This window comes from Sphaeramia orbicularis, chromosome 4 (genome assembly GCF_902148855.1).
Source record: "Sphaeramia orbicularis chromosome 4, fSphaOr1.1, whole genome shotgun sequence".
In the NCBI taxonomy this organism is placed as follows: Eukaryota; Metazoa; Chordata; class Actinopteri; order Kurtiformes; family Apogonidae; genus Sphaeramia; species Sphaeramia orbicularis.
This window is the reverse complement of record NC_043960.1, coordinates 45,035,585-45,058,620: the sequence shown is the minus strand read 5'-3', so window position 1 is coordinate 45,058,620 and position 23,036 is coordinate 45,035,585. Positions and strand designations below refer to the sequence as shown.

Sequence of the window (23,036 nt, the reverse complement as noted above, 5' to 3'; positions counted from 1 at the left end):
GTCTTAATTTAGGTTCTTTATGTGCCTATTAATATGCCTTTTTTGATATAAATTTTGGCTACCCTTAACTTTATATGCCATAAACAGTACGCACCTCATTCTAATGACACCTGCAGTCACTATTTTCCTGAATGCACACCCACTTATTGCAAAAACATGTGTTAAATAAATTATTTGCATATTTATTTTCTTTCCCTAAACAGCCGACACATCTTTAACCCATAAAGACCCAGAGCTACTTTTGTGGCAGTTCCAAAATATTTCTTTTCTCCGTATTTAACTTTTCTTAAGTAATTTACTCCCAATTATTAGAATATTATGTTCTGTATTTTGCGTTTTTTCTTTCAGTGAAAATCAGGTATTTTCCTATATTTAATTCACCGATAGATGTCCATTAAAGCTTAAGGTTTAGGATGAAGTGATGAAAAAGTGACTTTTTTAGCAAAATATGTCATTAACTGAACATAAACCCAGTGTCTCCATCCACTGTTATTGATCCAACTCCATGGGTTTTACTGGTGAATCAGTGTCATAGAAGATGATGGTGTTTCCACGTAAAAGCTCAGATAAAACATGAGGGTTATTTTACCAAAAAACAGAGAAAACTGAAAAAAAGTGACTTTTTCTGTAAAATCTATCATTAATTGAACATAAAACAAGCGTCTATGACCGCTGTTATTGATCCAACTCCATGGGTTTTTACTGGTGAATCAATGTTGTAGAAGATGATGGTATTTCCATGGTAACTATGGAGCCTCTGAATGTCCAAATGGGTCATATCTGATGACCATGAAAAGATGACAAAATGCATTTCACACCAATTATTTACATGGATTAATAGGATGAGTGGATCAGAACTTATTAAACAGTTTAGATCAGTAGATGGTTTTGGTCGCAGGGGGGTTTGGGTCTTTATGACAGGCCCGTAGAAGTAGGGGGGGCAAGGGGGGGCTCAGCCCCCCCACTTTTGTGGCATCCAAAGAGGGATTCTGAATTTTTAGCAGTAAATTAAAATGGTCTATTTAATATGCATTACGCCATGTAATGAGTTGTCCCTTAGCCCCCTTACCATGATAAATGACGACAAACATTCTAGAGTAATCGCCTTTATTTTGTATGGAGCAATGAAATATTGATATAACCTTGACCCTCTCTTACAGACAGTTGGTGCACATTCTGTTCTCTATGGTGCAAACTGAAATCCCCCCCCCCCCCCCGCAGCACATGGATGTGGTAATCGGGTAATATCCACATGAAATAGGTATGATTTAAATAACCTCGCAGATTCCACTAAATACTGTTTAAAGGATATTGGATAAAAAAAGCATGATGGGAGAAATTATTTTAATGTTTATGCTTCTGTTATTTTAGTCACAATAACTATCCTCAAATGCTATGCAGTGAAATCTTGGCCCAACCCTCAAAACCTGTTTACTGAAAATTAGGCCCCCCTCAATTTGCTTGCAGTCAAATATGTTGTTCTGGAGGAAAACCACACAAATGGCAGATGACATGAGTGTTCCTGGGCCAGTTCTGCCAAGAGTAAGACGACCACCAAAATGTCTAGATGATGGTGGAACACCATACCATCCACCAAGTGTAGAAGAACACTACAGGGCCATATATATTATGAGGCATTAGACTTGCTCATCAACTGTATCAAAGAAAGATTTAGCCAACCAGGATATCAGGTTTATATGAATCTTGAGAACCTTCTGCTAAATGCAGTCTCAGGGGAAAAACTACACAGAGGAGCTTGAATCTGTTCAGAACTTCTACAGCTCAGACATAGAAAAAGTTTGGAAACACAACTGAATGTTCTGGCAACAAATTTCCCTGAGGATGAAAGACAAAAGCCAACCATACAGTCTGTGAAAGAACACATAAAAAGCACAGGTGTATCTCTTTATAGTGAAGTTGCGACAGTCCTATCCCTCATTTTGGCCATGCCTGCCACTAATGCAACAAGTGAGAGGTCCTTCAGTTGTATGAGGAGAATTAAAACATATATGAGGTCAACTATGACACAGAAGATGCTAAATAATTTAATGGTTCTTCACATTTACAAAGAGGAGAATGACAAACTGAGTCCAGTAGATGTTGGCAATGAGTTTGCTAGGAGCCATGAGCATAGATTGGCAGTATTTGGAAATTTTTCCGAGGATGACATTTCATAATGTGCAAGATAATCTCAGTCCATGATTGCTAAAACAATCATTGTTCTGAAAAACTACTTTATCATTGGATCATTGACGTTGAGCCAATAGTTAGCAGTAGTTTACAGACTAATACAATAATCTGAGGTATCTAAGACATTTGAAATGTAAAGTGTTGAACCTTGGATTTGTATAAATGTTTATAAATGTTTATATTACATAGTAAATGTAAATATTGTATCAGTGTATATGAGTGTTGAATTGATTTACTGAATTTGTTTATTATGCATTTATGAATGGAATGGTGAAAGTATTGTGCAGAAACAAGTAGTGAAATCAGGCCGAGCGTAGCGAGGCAAAAAAAAAACCTTTTGGGTCAGCCCCCCCACTCAAAAAAATCACTTCTACGGGCCTGTTATGGGTTAAACAGGGGACTGGAGAGTGGAGATGTTCTAACTTGTCACATTGTTGTGATCATTATCTCTACATGTTCCAACACGAATTAGTTCTTATCGCACTGTGAACTTGTTTTTTGTTATTTTTTTTACTCAGATGTTTGTGACATTTGCACATGATACTACATTGTGTGGATTGCCCCACACGGGTCAGAAACTCCACATCCGTTTTCAAAGTTACAACACATCCATCTGGATAGAGATAGAGTAGTGGTAGTATATCCTCCCACTGGAACACAGACGCAGTCGTCATTGGTGCTTCTGAATCCTGCATGGCAGCGGAGCTATTGGTGCCAATGAGAGAGAGAGAGAGAGAGAGAGAGAGAGAGAGAGAGAGAGAGAGAGAGAGAGAGAGAGAGAGAGAGATGGGATGCTGATGACGGATCTTTACTGAGAGGATGCTGTCGACCAGGCGTACAGATGCCTTCAGTTTGATAAACATGCTGATGTGCGCAGTTTTTCTCCTGCTTAAAGGCTAATTGGAAAAAGTGGGTGTTACTAAAGGTGTCACAGTTTTTTCTCCCAATGTGTTGATTTTTTTTTCCCTGTTAAAATGAATTCATGTTTGTACAATTCTGCGCACGGACTGTAAGGGGCGAAATAAAGCGCTTTCCAGTGCGTTTATTCCTTGTTCTTTCCACATGTGCAGGTAATGTGAGCGGCGGTCCCTCTGCATGGAACAGCCCGGGCATTAATGCAGGACTCCTCAGCGCTGTTCGGGATGGTCAGCCACTGTCAGACCCCGGCTTTCGCAGACTTTAGCGGCTTGACGCTGTCCGTGTACGGCAGCAAGGCGGACCTCTGTGCGCGGAGACCCGGCAGCGGTGGGTTTGGGACTCAGATTTGCCGGAACCCTCATGACACCGCGGCTCACATGAACTGCGCCAGCCCGAAGCGACTCAGCGCGTCCGAGGAAAAAGCGCAGCAGGCAGCCAAAGCCCCCCGCTCCTGCTTTTCTCTGTCACCGCTGCAAGGTAGGCCAAGTTGAGTCCTCATGTGAGGCACATAAGATTTTTTTCAGGCTACAGAGTTCATTTACTGCACTGATTTAGTTGTTAAAAAGGCACGTAAATACAGTAGCTGTACAGTAATAACAGCTATTGTAATGATGACTGTACCCCCCATTAGAATAAACTATAGGAGAAACAAATCAACTTTAGTCAAACTCCAGCTGTGCCAGTGCTTCCAATTTGACCAGTTAGCAGTTTCGAGGTTGTTTGAGATGATAAAAGCCATCATCTTAAATACTGCTGTTCCCATATGGCTCCTGAGGAGCATCCTTTTGATGCACTCCATTTCTGCTGAGAGCCTTGTTTGCAGTTTAGGATCGGGTCTGGTAATTAAACCCAGATCTCACTTGGATCCTGAGCCAATTCATAAATAACACCAGAGTCAAAGTCTGTGCAGCACACCAGGCCGTGTGAAGTGATGTACAGTATGAGGAAAAGCTGCCAAGCAAGTGTGCATTTCCTATAGATGTTAACAAGCCATGGCAGAGTTAAGTTCATGGGAGAGATTATTTGGATTCTTGGCTCATTTAGATTAAATGCAGCACAGTTAAACTTTTACCAGTTTTAATTAACTATTCAAAACAATTAATAAAATTGTGTTTTCTGATTTGTTCTTCGTTTATGATAAAGATGTCATAAATGATTTGTTTATGCCTGAATCCTTGTGCTCTAAAAAGAAAAAAAAAAAAAAAAAATGTTGACATGGGCTCATCAGTGAAAGCGAAAACTTTAAAACAACAATTACATAGATGAAATAGGCACAGATAGCAACCAGAGTGGAAACTGGGCTTTGGGTCTCTGTGGCAGACTGCTCCATCCTGTTTAGGCAGAGTGTTGTTGTGAGAGGGCGGAGGTAATTACAGCCCCATCCTAAATTATGATTAGACGGAACAGACTTTTATATTAGCAATCATCCTTGCAGCAAGAAGAGGATCAACGGATTTGATTATTGTTTCTTCTTGCTAAACACAAACCATATGTCTTCTGAAAGTGTCTCAGCATTTATGAGTTCTCTTGGAGCACAGTTGTGCCCTCAGCCCTCCATCTCCTGCATCCCGAAGCAGAATGAATCGTCTCATTGTCTTCCCAATGCTTTTGAACTCACTTCCCGTAAATTGTGGCAACGCAAGATGTGTTATGTGTTTGTATGTAGTGCATATTAACATTGAAGCAGACACGTACATATCTGTTTATTTCGCTCCGATCCAATGAGGCACATTAGTGATATTTTAACTATTTCAATATCTTGTGGTTTATGATTTAAAATTGTTGTAGAGCCTCTTTTGGAGTGCAGAATTGCATGTGCAGAGACATGCGTCTAGAATTTGTCTTTGTACAAATACTCCATAAACTATGCATCAAAGATTTGACAGTTATACACTTTACATTATGTTGATGGGAAAAAAATATTATTCAATGTAACTTGTTCCTCTAATGTTGCAGTTTTACTCTGTGTACGTTCTGTATTCCAAGCATTGTTGGGTCATTTTGTAGTGAGCGTGGACTATGAAAATGATCTCAGTTCTCATCAGTCTTTTGTTTCTGCCTGATTTCAGGCTGAATGTATTACATACTCCCCTTTGGGGACAGAGCTGGATTTTATACTGCATTCTCTACCATTACTTTAGATTCATACTGAAAGGAATCTTTGAAAAAACACGGACTGTAATATTAATCCTGATGGAAGTGAAACCATAGAGGAAGAACATACCTCAGAAGTGAGATTTCTAGCCTTTGACATTTACAGTGGGATTGCAACATCCAAAAGATTATACACTGATGTAATTTATAAAATATAATGCACTACTGATTCATGTAATCCTCAGATTTAGGGATGTTTTGTAGGGGAAGCAGTCGTGTTCTTCTTGTGCCGTCAGACGTTTACTTTCAGTGCTGTTTTGCCAGTTTTCTTATTTTAAAATCTACATTTGGGAGAAATCTTTGCAGTTTGTATGTTAATGATAAATAGTGAAGTGACACTTTTTCAGAAGATGCTTATTTTCTTATTTTTAAAGTTTGATCTAATATAATATAATTTGTACGGCCAGTTTTTCTAAACGCATAAATAATTATTTCATCCGAACAGTTAGCCTAGGTGCCACCATTCAACACCAGTTGCTGTGCCAGTACATATTCAGAAATGTTTTTCAAGAAAGTGGCAAATGTTCCTTATATTTTTCTTTGCAAATTGAATTCAGCACATATCCCAATGACTCGTGTCACACCTGGTGCTTAGTTTGGAAAGTGTGTGTATAGCAACGGCCTACGTGAGTGAACCAGCAGCTTATCATCTTTATACTGAGAGCCTGTGCTATAAATATTAGTGCCCACCAGCAAAGAAAATATTTAGCTTGCAAAGAAAAACACTTGACCCCTCTTGTAAAAGAATATCAGGTTTGAATGAAGTGTGTACTCTAGCATCATTTGATACCTTACTAAAGTTTCTCCTGGCTGGGACGATGCTGTCGACTCTATGAGCTTATTTGAGGAAAATGTTTGAGTAAAAGCAGTGTGTTTGGATCCCACACTCCGTCTCTTAGATAAATGCAGTGGTTTGTGTGTTGATTCAGCCTGTAAAGTGATGAGTAATGGATTTGATCATTGTCAGTACATTTCTGTGGCTGTTTTGTGTCATTTCATGCCAACGTACACACACATCATCGTGACATGTTTTCTTTAAGTCATAGTACTTACACATACAGCCTACACACCTGTATGCTAGCACAACAATTCTCTGGCCTCGGCTGCTAATACATATCGACACCATGCCACATGCTGTACACATACAGCAAAATGCACACTTTAAAACCCACACATGTATGTACACACATGCATTTTTGTGGCAAAGTGGCATTGGCACCGATGTTGAATTCCCTCAAACTGACTTAGTTTCCTGTGTTTTCCCCAGCAGCATTTGTAGACGTCAGACTGCGGGGCGATAATCTGACTGTTATGAGAAACAACCGGCCATTACGACTGTGCTTTGAGCCTCTGCTGTGTCAAGGGCTTAATGACAGCCTCCCAGTGGCTCGTGAACCGTTTTGGTTGTGCGCACTCAGAGAAACACATTAAGTGCTTTTGCTAAAGTGAAGTTGCTGTGCTCAAACAGGGTTGTTTATTTTTTTCATGATTCCTCAGAGAACAAAGAGTAGGCAGTTTAGATTCTGTGGGTAACACTGTGGACCAGCTGGTACAAATAGATTACATAGTTTAATTAATTTCTCTGGTGTAAAAAAAAACAACAACAACAAAAAAACAAACAAACTAATCGTTAGCCTCATTGCATAATTTCCTAAGTCATATTTCTGGCCAAATTGTGATATCTGCGTAGCTGTCCTATCCTAACACTGCTGATTTATTTTGCATCATTTGGCTATGACATGAAAAAAACATGACTTAGGCAATGATACTATGAGCCTAACGTAATGTAAATCTTTTTTGTTACATTAGATTAATGTGATTCATCACTGTCATCAAAATATAACTACACGTTGGTATGCATTTAATTATTCATATCTTCCTCTCCCTCCTGTTGGAAGCTGGTTTCAAGAGGTTTTGCATTTACTCTAAATCCCCAAAATACTGACTCCTAATTGCTTTAATGTTGGCTTTAATATGTTGTAATTAATGAAAATGTTTATCATGTAGAACAAGAAGCGTGACAGCAGTTTCTATAAATGAACGAATTAGCTGCGTGGTGTTATTTGGAGAATATACATAATACACCCTTAATACATATCGATCAGGAAGTTGCACAGTACAAATATTTAGTGTGAAGTTTTACCAGTTTAAACCAGAGGATCTGCTCTGAACACCAGTCATCTTAAACAGTCAATCAGCACTTTCTATGATATTAAAAAAAAAAAAAAATCCTGATATTCTTCGAGTATTTACTATTGTATTGATACTTTTGCTGCTGATCTGTGAGTTTCATTAACACTCAGGGCCAACTGGAATCCTTGTCTGAAATGAATGAGATATGTCTTCTTCCGAGCTCCTATGAATGCCTGCCACCTCTCAGAAGACAGAGCATGAGCAACAGAATCTGTCTTTAGTCATTGCACGTAAAGTTTTGCTCAGTAATCGGGGATCTCACTGTCAGTCGTGTGCCAAAACGTTAAAGCAGCGGGGTTAGGTTGGAGCAGCTGTTCCTCCCAGATGTTGTGAAAGACCAAATTCTGTCACTACCACTAAAAAGGATTTGACCTTTTATTGAACTTTCGGATCGCTTAGTTTAACTACTGAGGTTGACCAAGAAGAATTTTTTTCAGTACTTTCTTGCCTTTTTTTGCACTAAGCTATATTTTAGAGGAATGTGTCAACAGAAACTCACCAACAAACAGCAAGTCCTGCTCTGCTTTTATGCCTTTAAATCATGTGTAACTACACCTGGAGGCATGTTTATTTATATCAAATGAGTGCAGTGATAGTAATATTGTATTTACAAGGTTTCCCAATAGTCATGACATTCCCATGAGCCAAATGGAGAACCTTAGCCCACATCTTTAGGTCTCCTGTGAGCTCAGCAGTGAGTTATGGGTAAATGTGCGGGTGCTGCCTGGGAAGGGTGTTGGGCAGGGTGTAATGTTTGCAGCATGTTCCATTGATTCATAAAGCCGAGGCCCGGTGATGATTCTGCAGCGGCATTCCCGTAAAAACGTCTGTCTGGCTGAGACGCTGAGGAGGGAATGCTGGGTAATGGAATGAGCACGCTTCCTGAGTCACAGCCACTAGAGAGGGAGAGTTAGAGAGCACCTCTGGTCTGGCATCTGGCTGGCTGAATCACCTCAATCAAACTTGGCCAGTGTTCACATGACGTGGGTGGAAACAGGAGATAAGTCGTAGAGGAAGAGATGAGCATTGCATCAACTCGACTGAGGTTGGACTCAAAAGTGAGAGAAAGAGATTTATGGAAGGTTATGGCTGTTTCTGCTGGTGTCTTCTTGAAGTTGGAAAATGAGTCTGTGGAACTTTTTCCACTGAATTAACTCAGGTTTGTGAACTGGTCCTTTTTGGGATTTTGGTCCTTTCTAGTAGGCCATGTCACCCTTCTACCATCACTAAAACACTCTCATTAAGGGCACATATTAATTGAAGGTAGGACACAATGGATGAATGGATCTTACAGTAACATTTCACTTAAAGGGTACCAGTATTGGTCATACTTATGACATTAATTACTTTGTGTATCACTTATAAGCAAGAGAGGCATGAATTCAGTAAAAAAACTGCCATAAATGCACCACATTGGACCTTTTTGTTCTGTGAACTAGAAAAGCAGACAGACAAACAAAATTTAATCATTTGTTCCTTGTGCCAGTATCAATATTTTCTGAAAATTTCATCAAAATCCTTTCATAACTTTTTGAGTTATCTTACAAACAGACAGACAAACAAAAAATTCCCCTCCCCCATCACAACCAAAATTTAATCATTTGTTCCTTGTGCCAGTATCAACATTTCGTGAAAATTTTATGAAAATCCGCCCATAACTTTTTGAGTTATCTTGCCTTTTGAGTTATCAACAAACAAACAAACAAACAAACAAACCCAGAAGAAAACATAACCTCTGCCGTTCCTTGGCAGAGGTAATTATGGGCAGGGCAGAACTTAAGGGGAGCAGGCATTGCTGGCCAGAAGTGATGTACCTGTCATTGATTGCGGGTAAGTGAGTGCGAGTAAACAAGCAGCTGTCAGTGAACAAGATTGAGTGGAAATTATGTGTTCGCACTTGTTGTTTGTGCAGCTGTAAGCTCTGCACTCTGCCATTGTCCTAGAGACGCGACCCAACACTGGTCGATAATGCCACGTTTCCAGAATGTGGAACTGGCTCGGCTCAACTCAGCTCGACTCAACTTGGGTACCAGATACTATTCCTGGAGACCGTTTCCATTACAGGATACTACCGACTTTACAGTGACCTGGACGTCACAGTGATGCGGTGCGCTACTTCCGTGTCGTCTGCTCAGAGAGTCGCTGATAAAGTCACTCGTTGCGTGTTGTCTCGTCAAACTCATGCTGAATTTTTATGTCGGCCACCAAAGACTGAATCTCCTGACTGAATGGTGTATTTTTTCTGGCTGTCATCATGTGGATTAACCTACCGCTACATTTACTGTAAACTTCTGCATCTGGTTTTTGTAAAACGGCAGGTCACAGAGACAACTCTCTGACCAATCAGTGGTCTGCAGTGTTTACACGTTACATTTTAGTATCTGGTTCCCAGTCTTGGAACCCTGGTGGAGATGATACCAAAAAACTAGTACCGGGTACCAGATTCCAGGTCCTTTTTCGTAATGGAAACGCAAAAAGGCCGCGTCGAGTCAAGTCGAGCTGAGCCGGTACCACGTAGTGGAAACGTGGCATTAGACTGGTGTTTGCTGCAAGGGGTCAGTGACCAGTCCATCACAGCCCAGGTAATCGGACAATACAGTGAGGTTTCATTGCTACCCATACTGGAACAGCCTGTGAAAGAAGAAACATGTCACTGACCATGTCTGACTGACGGAGTAGTGACTTTGTACTCACATGTACTTGACAACGGGCAATGACATAAGTTACCTGATGGAACTGCTAGTATTATACACGATCTTTTAAAATACCTAGCAATGAAAGTTCACAACAGGTAACTTTTAAAGCCAATGCAGAAGTATATATGCAGAAGGCTAAATACCATAAATAGCCATTAGATGCTAGTTTCAAAAAAGCCTTGCTCCTATAAACTTATATTGAACTTTTTTTATTATTTGGGCATTTTTACCTTTATTAGAGATAGTGTGTAGTAGGGAGAGACAGAAAAGATGGAGAGTGTGAAAGAAAGGATGATATGCAGTGAAGGACTGAGGCCGGGAAACTACTTCAGGGCTTGGGGTATGTGGGATGCACTACATTGTACCAGGTGAACCACTTTGGGAATCCCCTTCCACTGAACCTCTCACTAACATACAAAGTCATAAGTGCATTTTTCCACGGGGTATGCTGTTCTCACTTGCTTTAAATGGATGCTTGCTTGTCATCCCTCTCTACATTACTGACCTGCTAATTGAAGACATGGATGTCTGTGTGTTAGGCTGTGACTGACAGCTCACTCACCTGTTGGGCTGGACTTTCAAAGCTTTTATTTATTGATTGATTTTTTTTCCTCAGTGACAGCTCATTTGCTGTTAAGAGTTGACATTACCAAGACCAAACGTTTTGTTCAGCAACTCTTTCATGGGGGATACTGTATTAATGTGTAGGTACATTAGCGTTAGCATTCCTTTGGCAAGTTTCACCCGTCAACCCTCATGCAAAGCTGTATAACAGCTCCAACATTTGTCCAAATATGGTCTTATCTGGTCAAACAGCAGAGATGATGAAAAAATGCAAACTACAGGCTTGAAATCAGAAGTCCAAAGCCTAATTGGTGACATCACACTTGCTACATCCCTGTCTTTTATACCATCTGTGGTCCAGATACTCGTTTTGGCCACTCTTTGCTGTAAAGTCTGTAAGGTTTTTCTGTAGTTTGGCATTCAGCTTACTCTTTTTTGTGCTACTTTCTAATTTTTCCTGAAACCGAGATGACAAAATCACCACCAAGTACTGGAATTTATCGGCAGGCTGCTGCACATCCTTTTTTAATCCACTGTTTCTCAACATTCATCTTCTCTTTTCAGTTTGTAGACTATGACACGCCCACTGATGTTGTCACAGTTTAGACTTTAGGTCAAAGGAAAACCTAATGCTTTTTTTTGTTCCAGATGGGAACTAAATTTACCGATCCAAACCATGGACCGAGTTATTTGCTCTGAACTGCTCAAAATTGGGAGCATGATCCAGAACAGCACCCATTCCATGATGCTGGAAAAGAACTATGAACAAACAGGCGAACGCAGTCAAACCTTTGGATTTTAGCACTCGGGCCTCTGATGTCCTTTTTCACTTTCACAGTCAGTGCCATTCAGGTCAAATGGTTTCATTCTTGTGTGACCAGTGTGGTATGACTATGGCATCTCTCGGTAACCAAAGGCATTCTGATTTTCAAGAGCTGTGTCTTCAGCCAATACATTCAAACATTCAAACAGCAAAAATATGATCTGGTTTGAGTAAGTGTCGAAATATCTCTGGAATACCAGAGCAAATGTGCTCTAAGCCCCAGGATAATCAAGAAAAAGCTTCAGAGTTGGCTCTGATAAGTCATCATAAAAATGTATTTTTAGCCAAACCTTAACTTGAGAAGTTCTCTGAAAGGTTCACACACTACGTTTATGCTGATGAAGGGATTAAGCTGCCAGCTCATCTGATTGTTTTACCATTACCTATTTCTAGCCAATGATAAAGAGACTCATGTACTTCTTTTATGCAGCAGCTGACCACATGTCTATAGTGTCTGTGTTACTCATGCATTTTTAGACGGCAGCAACTCCTCTTGCAGACCTTTCTGTGTATGACTTAGCACATGGGTGGGTTTTTGATTTACATCTCGGCTGTGCCACTTGCTGTTCTTGGCCCGACACTGCTGTGTTTCATCAAAGAAAAATCCGCTCCACTCTGACTGTGGCAGTTAAGACGGCCGTCCGCCGCTGAGCTGCCTCTGCCAGAGCAGGGCTGAGAGCTGATTGGGCCGAACACAGCTGTCAGCTGGAGAGAGCAAGACAGAGATGGCAGGATAGACATGAGGCCAGTAGGATCAGGGCTTTAATGACCTCCCCCAATAAACAGCAAATGCACTTGCTGGGTCAGTGTGATAGGGTTTGAGTCAGTTTTGATGAAGCTGCTGGCCCGTCTTTCTCACCAGTGAGTGTGCTGCTGTTTCAGCTAAACTGTGACCAAGAACTGAGTAACATCACAAGCATTTAATATTTGCTAAATGAGCAAAAAAATGTTGTCAACAGGTCAGCATTTAATATAACAATAGTTTCTGAATGGTCCGACTCAGATTATATTGTGTCTTACAGTCTTTTTACAAGGTTGGTCATGCTGGAGATTAATCATCCAGCCAATCAAACATTGGCTACAACTGAGTGATCGAAAACAAATGGGCAAACATGATGCGAGCCGAGCCTGTTTTAATGCCTTCATTAGAGCAGAGGAGAAGGGAGCCAAAAAGCCTGAGTTTTATCCTCTCTCTTGTTCTCTCCGTCTCTGCCAGGAAGCTGCCATGGGGCAGTGCCCAGTCAGCTCCCAGCATGATTGGCTGGCGTCGCCCCAGAGGACTATGAAAGACATTATAAAGTCTAATAGTGCAGTTTATATGTTTTATTAGTGCTCGTTAATAGAAGCCTAGCGCTCTGGAAGAATTACTTATTCTCTAGTCATGTGCAATCCAATCCAGCCCCTGCACTATATTAACTCTCTCACTAATAAGTGCATGAAGGCAAATGATGAAGCAAAGAAAAGTGCTGTTTAGAAAAGCTCTTTACTCTCATTCGTGAATGATGTGAGTCATAATCAGTCACAAACATTTAGCAATGCTACTCTGTCCTCTGAAGATTTGGAATCAGATATGCACATTATACTGGCAGATAGAGATCTGTACACATTATTGTCCAAGACAGAGAGCCAGGTTTCATCACACTAGTATCTATTGAATTAGTCCTCCAAGGATACGTTTTAATGTGACAGAAAGCAAAACTCGAGTGATTACGTATTGTTTTTTTATTGCTTGAAGTCAAAATCTCTAAGGGTAATTCATTGCTGAGTGACATCATCCTGGTTGTCCTGTACTCACTTAGCACAGGTGGACACAAATGTTTCTTTTTAGCCCATTTGAATCAAATCTGAACAGAAAAGGGCTGCATGATGGGAGGAAGTGAAGGATTTTGGAAAGGTGAGGCTGGTCCCATGTTCAGGTTAATGTTGGAAGTTAAAGTTGCAGGGAGCTGGGAGGGTTGCCAGGCTGACTCTGGATGTTAATAAAGGTTAGAGGCTCTGTGCCAGCACTGTGATCTGTAGTGCTTAGGGTTATTTTTACAGACTTTTACAGACAATTATATTTGAAAGGGAACCCTGTTTTCAGAGGACTCAGAGCAAGGAGATGGTGTATATGATAAGAAGATGCAATTTCCCATGATGTGATGTTGTTTGGAGTTTTTTTTCATTGTGTGGGAATATCTTCTTCATGAGAACTGCCCATGTAGAACTAAAACAACAAACAAGAAAATAACATTTTATAGTAGTGGGATTTCACTTAAAGATATATTTGTGTAAGTTTAGACACTTTAAAACTACTTTGCGTTCAATGATAAGTTGAGTTAAAAGGTTCAATAATTATCAGCGTTTCAGCTGGTAAGGTTTTGCTGTGGTGCAGCACCACGGCAAAATCCTTGCCACCACACCAAACATTTCATACAAAAAAAAATCATCACTGTTGCATTAGAGTTACTATACATATGTGTAATATATAACAGGCCAGGACAAATGTCGTGCCCCCTCAAATGAAAGTTTGCAAAGCTTCAGGAGGTAAGCAATGATAAATGTAGGGATCGGGTCTGATACTCAGCACGTGTACTTGTACTCGTAAAAGTACTCTGATACAACTACACTGTTACCACTTATGGCAGCGTAACATTCGCAGCTCAGTGCAGCAGGTACGCGGCGGTGGAATAATGTGTGGGGATTGGGAAGAGTGTGGAGATTTTTCAAAATGAATGCCTGTGACAAAAGTAACGCTAACTGCATGTAACGTTAAAGACACAGATGGATACGGACGGAGCATTCTGTTCATCCTCTGCGTACATTCCATCCATATTCCAGGTGCTCGCGGATGTGTACTCAGACAGAGAATACCACCAGGAGCTGTGGAGGTAGTGGATCTGTTCAAAGAGCGACTGTGTGAGTTGGAGAAAAACTACTGACATATTTTAGACAACTACTCAGGGCTGGGCCGGTTTCTGTCCCACTTACAATACTATGGGGGTACGGACCACCGCTAGCAGAAGTGAAAACGAAACTTAACATTCATTTATCTTTTCCCTCCTGAAGCTCCGCTTTTAAACCTTACCAGTGGAAACGCTACAACATTAGTATCCACATTAGTGTTACCTCTATCATCTCCTTGTTTATTATTACTGACTTTCTTCTTCTCAAAAAACTTTACTTTTTTTTGTGGTATTTCGCCAGTATGGTTAATTAAGAGTAGCTCCCCCTGGTGGATTGATTTAGAAATGCTCATTCCAACACATTAAATGCCAGTAGCAGCACTTTGTTCCAGTCAGACTAATGACAACGACAATAAAGCACATTTTCAAAAGTAACTATTAAGAACTGTAATGGTATTATTAAGTTCTCATATTGGTACTCAGTATTGGCAAGTACTCAAATGTAAGTACTCGCACTTGTACTCAGTCTGGAAAAAAATGGTATCAGTGCAGCCCTAGATAAATGAGCATAAAGTTTCACTTTCACTTCTGTGGGGGGCACAGCCTGCACCGGCCTGTACCCCCATAGTATTATAAGTAGGGCATTACCAACCGAAACGCACGCATGTACCCCCCCACCCACCAAAACACATGTGCATATACCCCCACCCCGGCCAAACCGTGCACGTGCCCCCTCCCAGTTACACACAACCACACCAACAGATCAGTTCCACAGGAAACACTGATTATGATTCTGTTGCTCTTGTATCTTTACGTGAAGCTTGTGTTGGAGTCTGTTTGTTAACATTAATATTCTAATGACTGTTTCTGTTGCCTGCATCCATGAAAACAGACTGAACACTGAGTTTTGTGTAGAGGACTCGAGGGGGATTTTCTGTCAAAATCCCTGCTCTCTTTTGGGTACTTCAGCGCTTATTGTTTGCTCCTCTACAACAGCAGCAGTGTGCAACTCTAGATTCCACCCAGATTATCTAGTGTCACATTAACACACAAACACAAGGGAATGTTATGTACTGAATCTTAAGTTTGCTTTTTCCACAATAAAGTTCAACATCTTTCTTAAAAATTATCCAATTTACACACTCTTCACGTTCAATGAAAAAGTCTGGATTTTCTAAGCAAATGGCGTTAAGTTCTTATGTTTGTTTGCTTAGCGTGAGATGTTTTCTCCTTCTCTTTTTCTCAGTCTTTGTACCCTGATGGCCTCAAGAAGATATAGTGGCCACAAAAAATTTGTGTTCTTCATTCGAGCTAGTTTTCCATGTTCATTGCTTTTTTTGTTTTGTTGTTGTGTTTTTTGTGCTTTTTAGTGAGGGGGATAGGAAATGTGATTTAAAAAACAAAACACAAAAACAAAAAACAAAAAAACTTAGTAGGACAACAGTATCCATCTGTGTTTATAATAGGAATTCTGTCGGAGACTGTTGTCCAAATGATTTCTCTTTTCAAATTTCAGTGCACAGTTTGATAGCTGAATTAATTTTTTTGGATTTTTTCCTCTTTTTTTATTTTTTAATTTTTTTTTTGTACAAATTTTTGAACATTTTAACGTAGAAAAATTGTCCGGTTGACTTCTCAGACACTATTTACAAGATTCTTTTAAAATTTCAAGCACATGTTTTTTCCATGTGCCTTTCTCTCAGTTTTTTTTTTTTTTTTTTTTTTTTTACAAACTTTTGAAATATTTTTTTTTAAAGATTGAAAGTCAAGACTCAAAATGAATCCCTGCGTAGGGGTATCTGTGAGCAGGAGGGGCTAAGTGTTATGCAACTGGGCAGTGGTAATGGGAAGCTCCATTTACTTTTTTACTTGTTTTGTACTGCTTTGTCAAACAGTACGGTGTGTTGAAATGAGACATTAACTGCCTTAAATGTGTTACTTTTGCGTACAGAGTAGATCATCACTCCTGCTGATCCAGTCGGCACCAACATACATGTGTTAATGTGGTAAAGAGCTGTGCATTTCCTGAGGCTAGTTAGTTACTTTGCTAACAGTTGAAAAATCTGTGAAATCTGTGGCGTAACATCAGAAACACCATTTTCCACAATGATGATAATATTAGGTGTCTTTGCAATGCTTTGTGAGTAGAAATATTAAAAATAGCTTCTAGTAGTTTTGAACGGCACAGAGAAAGTTGCTTCTTCCAAAGTACTTGTTTTGTAGTAGAGAGGGACTGTTTGTTATTCTCTGTGTTACTTTGTTTGGACTACGTTTGTTATTTAACTACAAACCCAGATGGAGGTTGAGTGACTTCAGGGTTCTTTGACAACGCTTAAGCATTTTCTCAACTCTTCCAACCATTGCCTAAGTGTTGTTCTCCTTCTCGTGTCGGTCACATGTCAGAACTTTGTTTAATCATTTTGTTTAATGGTCTTTGACAGACTGGTTGCCAAACAGGGAGTTGAAGAAATCTAAGCTGACTTTGGCTCATACTTGCTGTACAGATGTCGCTACCTACCAAAGATGTCAACTTGATTTCACCCTCTGGAATCGAAAACCACATCTCCTGTCCAAAAGTTTCCACTAGAAACAGTGAATACATCTGTTATCTTTTGGCTCCTGTTGTATTCCCCTAGTTTATATTCACTACATGGAGTTACGTCTTAAAGAACCCTGTGGAGCTTTTTCTCTTTTGACAGTGAGTTCCTGTAATCCTAAATGGGGAAATAATTCTGTTGTAAGCAGTTTTGTTGTGGACAGTCTTCTCTGATTCTGATTTAATGCTGCTGAGATCAAATGTTGGACCCATTTCTCCATTTGAACTGGGCTGCACATTAAGTGTGTTAAATGGATCCATATTACTTTGCGTAATAGCCTCAGTATGCACTCTTCATTAACATGCTTAACATTCCCCTAAAGACCCAAAGCGGCTTCTATAATACACTGTTAAACACAAACATGATATTGGACACTTAGGATCCCTTATGTGGCTCGTTATTGGCAGTCTTAGCAGTGAGCGGATTTGGCCAGAGTGTGTGTGTGTGCATGTGCGTGTGTGTGTGTGTGTGTGTGTGCGCGCACGTGCACATGTATGTGTGTGTGCTTAAATTTGGGTCACTGTGGAGAACAAAATGCATAAGTTCATGAACTTATAAAAACTTAAAAAACTTCTCCAGCTAATTAGAGTGGAGATTCAAAAGGAAACTCTAACAATGAGGTTAATAGATTTCAGTGCAGAATGTTGTTGTTTTTGGCTTTTTTTCTGGCTTTAGGGCAATATTGGTTGCGACACTCTTATACTATTTGTTGTGAGGTACCAACAGGGGACTCACAACTTTGTTGAGTCACTGATTTCTTTCTTTTTTTAAGGACCTTATTAACCACAGGCATTTTTTTGGTTAATTTTCAATGTTTTCTATGGTAGAGGGCATTGGTATACACTATCTATGCTTATTCTACTTTTCCACGCACTTTGCACGACTTGGCTCGTAAATGCATTTTCAGTGTAAGTTTATTACTACCTTAGTGTGTCATAGTGACACAATATCAACTATCGTGACATCTTAAGCAAGTGACGCAGCTTTTGCAGAGGATGACAATTTAATATGTAATGTTAAAGAAAACTAGTTATGGTAAGATTTTCCAGGTGAGAATATAGTTTTCACTTCAAATCTGCTTTTAATTTATGAAGATAGAACCTACATGAAAATTTCCAAGATTTTTGGAGCTTTCCTGCTACCTTAACTTGGTGTCCCACGTCTTCACATTTTGACAAATGTGTACTGAACAATTCGGGATTGACCAGTCTGTGATCTGCATCATTTTATACCATAGTTAGTACTTTCATTGGTTTGTCTTGTTTGGAACCTCAGTGATTGCAATATTAGAGATAATATGTTATAGTGTTGGTGGTCCCTGCATTCAGACGGTGGAAAGTTGATTCTGTCAGTGGACACACAATATTAATTACTTAATATTTGAAATATTCATCTGTGTCTGTTATTGTGTCAACCAACTGTTCATAATTACATGTGTTTTTTGTAGATGTGGAGTCTTTTTATCTATATATCTATATATGAAGAATTTGCCTGAGAAAGCACCCTTTTGGAGTTTCCATAGCTCTCCTTTATTTATATATATATGTCAGGGTAGAGACTGCGATCTGGTAGGATCGGCGATTCTACCAGTAGAGACTCCGATCGTAGTCTCTACCAGTAGAAACTCCGATCAGAGTCTCTACTGGTAGAAACTCCAATCCGAACCCTAACCCTAACCCCTAACCCTAACCCTAACCCTTCTACTGGCAGGATCGGAGTTTCTACCAGTAGAGACTGTGATCGGAGTTTCTACTGGTAGAGACTACGATCGGAGTCTCTACTGGTAGAATTGCCGATCCTACCAGATCGCAGTCTCTACCCTGACATATATATATATATATATATATATATATATATATATATATATATATATATATATATATATATATATATATATATATATATATTTATATGGGCTGAAAGATATATCGTTATCATATCTATATCTAGATATGAACATTCAAGATATTAACATCGAAAAGCAATGATATAAACGATATAGATTTCTTATGAATAAAACTGCACTTTCCACATTCTTTTGTATTATGATGTTTGTATTCTTCTGAAAAATGCTTGGTTTTCACCAAACCTGTAGTCATGGAACCTGTAGTCATATCATATCGTATCGATATTGAGATATGAAATTTTGTCCATATTGTTCAGCCCATATATATATATATATATATATATATATATATATATATATATATATATATATATATATATATATATATATATATATATATATATATATATGTATATATATGTATGTCACAGTAGAGATTGAAATCCAGTAGGATTCCTAATCCTACTAGGACAGATTGAAATTTTAGTTTGTCCTAGGACAAACTGAAATCCTATAAGAAATTAGGATCTGAAGATTAACCCTAACCCTAACCCCCCCCCCCCCCCCAACCCCCAACCCCCCCTAACCCTAACCCTAACACATTTTCTTACATTTCAGTGTAAGGAAAAACCTTTGTAGTATTACTTGTTTGAAATTTTGAAGTTAGCTGTAGACTAACGTTAGTGTCACTATTGAGTAGTATGTAGCACATTTAAGTATTAGAAAAATAACTGACAAAACCTCTGTAGTATTACTTGTTTGAAATTTTGAAGTTAGCTATAGACTAAGTTCATTGTCACTATTGAGTAGTATGGAGCACCTTTAAGTATTAGAAAAAAACAACTGACAAAACCTCTATAGTATTACTTGTTTGAAATTTTGAAGTTAGTACTATAGACTAAGGTTATTGTCACTTAACTAGTGAGTAGTATGCAGCACATTTAAGTCTTAGAAAAAGTCTTTGAAGCTTAGCTATAGAATATTAGATTCAAAGTCTGTGTAAATTCTGAATAAAATCATGGTTTGTAAGAATATTGTTGTTTCTTTTACTTTTAACCCTACCATCTAGACCAGGGGCCAGCAAAATGCCAATGCCAACTTTAACATTGTACATTTTCTGAATGGCTTGGCAACAATTAGATAATAATAAAATTGTATGTTGCCATGGCAACGGGTTGTTTACAGGTACGTTTTTCAAATTCTACCGATTTCTGAATACAAATGTGTCTCATTTACATACCAATGACAGTTACAAAGGGCCATTGAATAAGGTTGGACCAGATAGGACGGCTGGCATCCTGGTTACAATGTGTATTGACCTAAGGGCCATATACTGTATCTAAGATATGAAAATAATTCAGCTGGAATAGTGATGGCGAAATCGTAGGACAGACTGAAATTACAATCTTCAGATCCTAATTTCTTGTAGGATTTCAGTTTGTCAGTTTTCAGTTTTCAGTTTGTTTATATATATATATATATATATATATATATATATATATATATATATATATATATATATACAGGGTTCGGGAAGCAAAATTTACAACATTTTGAGGCAGGGATTGAAAGACAGTGTATGACCAATTGGTTTATTGAAAGTCATGAGAATTTATTTGCCACAAGAAAATTTACATAATAGAAACTGTTTTTTATTTTATGTGTCCTCCTTCTTTCTCAATAACTGCCTTCACACACTTCCTGAAACTTGCACAAGTGTTCCTCAAATATTCGGGTGACAACTTCTCCCATTCTTCTTTAATAGTATCTTCCAGACTTTCTCATAATAGTTTTGCTCATAGTCATTCTCTTCTTTACATTATAAACAGTCTTTATGGACACTCCAACTATTTTTGAACTCTCCTTTGGTGTGAAGAGTGCATTCAGCAAATCACACACTCTTTGACGTTTGCTTTCCTGATTACTCATATGGGCAAAAGTTTGTGAAAAGGTGTGGATAATAGTGTTAGGTATGATTATGACATCAGTATCTGTTTGGTTTCAAAACAACTGATGTAGTGCCTGCTGAGAGAAAACAACTAAATGTTCATTGTAAATTTTGCTTCCCCACCCTGTATATATATATATATATATATAAATATAAATATATATATATATATATATATAGAGAGAGAGAGAGAGAGAGAGAGAGAGAGAGAGAGAGAGAGAGAGAGATGCTGTTATCAATAAGTTGGTGGCATTGGGAGGGTCACTTTAAAAAATGAAAATGGGGGGTGGGTTTGGTCGAATGGGAATTAGAATGTATAAGTGTCCTATCTGTTTGGGCATTTACAGCCTTTTCCCGCAGCTCAGTGTTCAGCCTTTACAACAAAGCCAAAACCTATAAAGAGGAGCTTTACTCACCTTAAAACTGATACGCTGAGAGTCTTGGATCCACACAGACAAGACACATGGGTTCACACGGCTTCAATAACCAATAAACCTTCCCCTAGCAGGAAATGTCTCTTATATATCACCAGCAGTTTTTGACAAGAATATTTAGGATGAGTACCTGGCGTTTCCCCCAGTATGTCCTCACTGGAGCTGAGTCACATGTTTCGAAGATGAATGGAGAGAATGAAAAGAGAAAAGGAGTGCAGGATTTCTCTCTTCTCTGCTGTCTGTTTATCTAACTTTTGCCCTTAAAAAGTCAGCTCGCAGCACATTGGCTAATTCTGATAAAAAGTCCAATCAGGCACTTTGAGCTCGTATCTGCAGTGATCTAATAGGCATGTGTTTCTGAAAGTTGAAATGAATTAGGCAGAATCAGAGCCGTGACAGCCAGGTGCTGAGCACTTGGCCCAGCACACTGGAGCCTCAGCCAATTGGAAAATGCTTTTCAGAATTTATCTGCACCCTTCTCCCCTGACAAATTATTTTATTGTTCCCACACAGTTGGTTTTCATTTAGTCTTTTGGCTAATGATAGGCTGAGAGCATGTAGACTATTGTTATCCTTTTACTCAGCATTGAGTAAAGGCATCGAGTGGAAGTATTCACATCTGACACTACAAAGTGAGCTAAAATTGACTTAAGAATAATGCAAATGTACACAAATGACACACAGGGTTGAGAACTACAGTGAGAAGATAAGATGAGGTTGGATGATCAGGCCATTTATTTACAATCACAATCCATGATTAGAGTTTTATTTAGATTTGAAATGTGCTGTAAAGTGCAGACCGATGAGAGGTGTCACAATTAAAATACATTACATTCATTCATTCATTCATACCTCAGTTTATTGCATAATCAAGATAAAGTGCTAACCTTTAAATATGCAGGCTGTAATTCTCTGTTAGTCAAATTTATCCCTTAATTTCATAGTGAACTGAGAATGTTTTTACTCTTCTCTCTAACATTGTGTTTTGCTACATGACTTCAGGAGAGCATATGTAAAATGCAGAACACTGCATGGTCTGACATCTACAGATAACAGGTGAACATAACCTGAACTCAATTTCACTGACTAAATCATACGACACTTATTTTTACAGGTTAAAGTTAACTGAACCAACACATTTAACGCAGACAAGAGTCATTATAACAGTAATTAAGTACACTTACTAGGTCAGTAGCATTAATGTTACAAACATGCCATGATCTAATGATCTCCGTTATATTACACATACATGTTACACTGGCAGTCGACCCATGTTATAAGATTATTACCTCAGCCATGCAGGTTACATCATCATTCCAGTTGTCTGTCAATACTGTGCTGGCTTTCATGAAACTTGACAAAAGCTTAAGGACATGAGCCAAAGATGAACTTCTTAAATTTTATTCTCATTAAAGGGAGAGATGCCTTCAGGTGTAAAGAGTTTGTAACCTGGTCGTCCTCAAAGGGAGACAAAGACCAGACACAGTGGCACTACACAAAGGTGCAGCGGTAACCTCATCTTTGTAGAATATTTTGTGAAGAATTGGTCAAATTTGTAACTACAGGGTGTCCCATAAGTCTCCATACATAGGAGACATAATACATATGGTTCTAACATGTATTTCTTTATATTTCTTCTTTATAGTTCTTCAGCAGTGGAGGACACGCATTGAAATGTGTTCCCGACAAAATGGCAGTCATATAGAGCATATTATATAAATAAAAATGGTTTATGTCAAGAAACGTTTTTCCTATGTATGGAGACTTATGGGACACCCTGTAGTGTTT

General features: G+C 38.9%; 1 protein-coding gene across 2 annotated transcripts in view; it reads left to right on the top strand.

Annotated features, from left to right (window-relative positions):
- The first annotated feature begins 2,980 nt into the window (after positions 1-2,980).
- glis1b (GLIS family zinc finger 1b) overlaps positions 2,981-23,036 on the top strand; it is a 114,038-nt gene continuing 93,982 nt past the window's right edge. Inside the window, exons 1-2 of one of the 2 annotated variants that reach the window (XM_030132805.1) lie at positions 2,981-3,115; positions 3,261-3,585. In XM_030132805.1, the coding sequence (XP_029988665.1) occupies positions 3,306-3,585 (280 nt within the window). In that variant the 5' untranslated portion in view covers positions 2,981-3,115; positions 3,261-3,305. The remainder of the gene's footprint in view (positions 3,116-3,260; positions 3,586-23,036) is intronic. The other variant, XM_030132804.1, reaches the window with a different exon arrangement.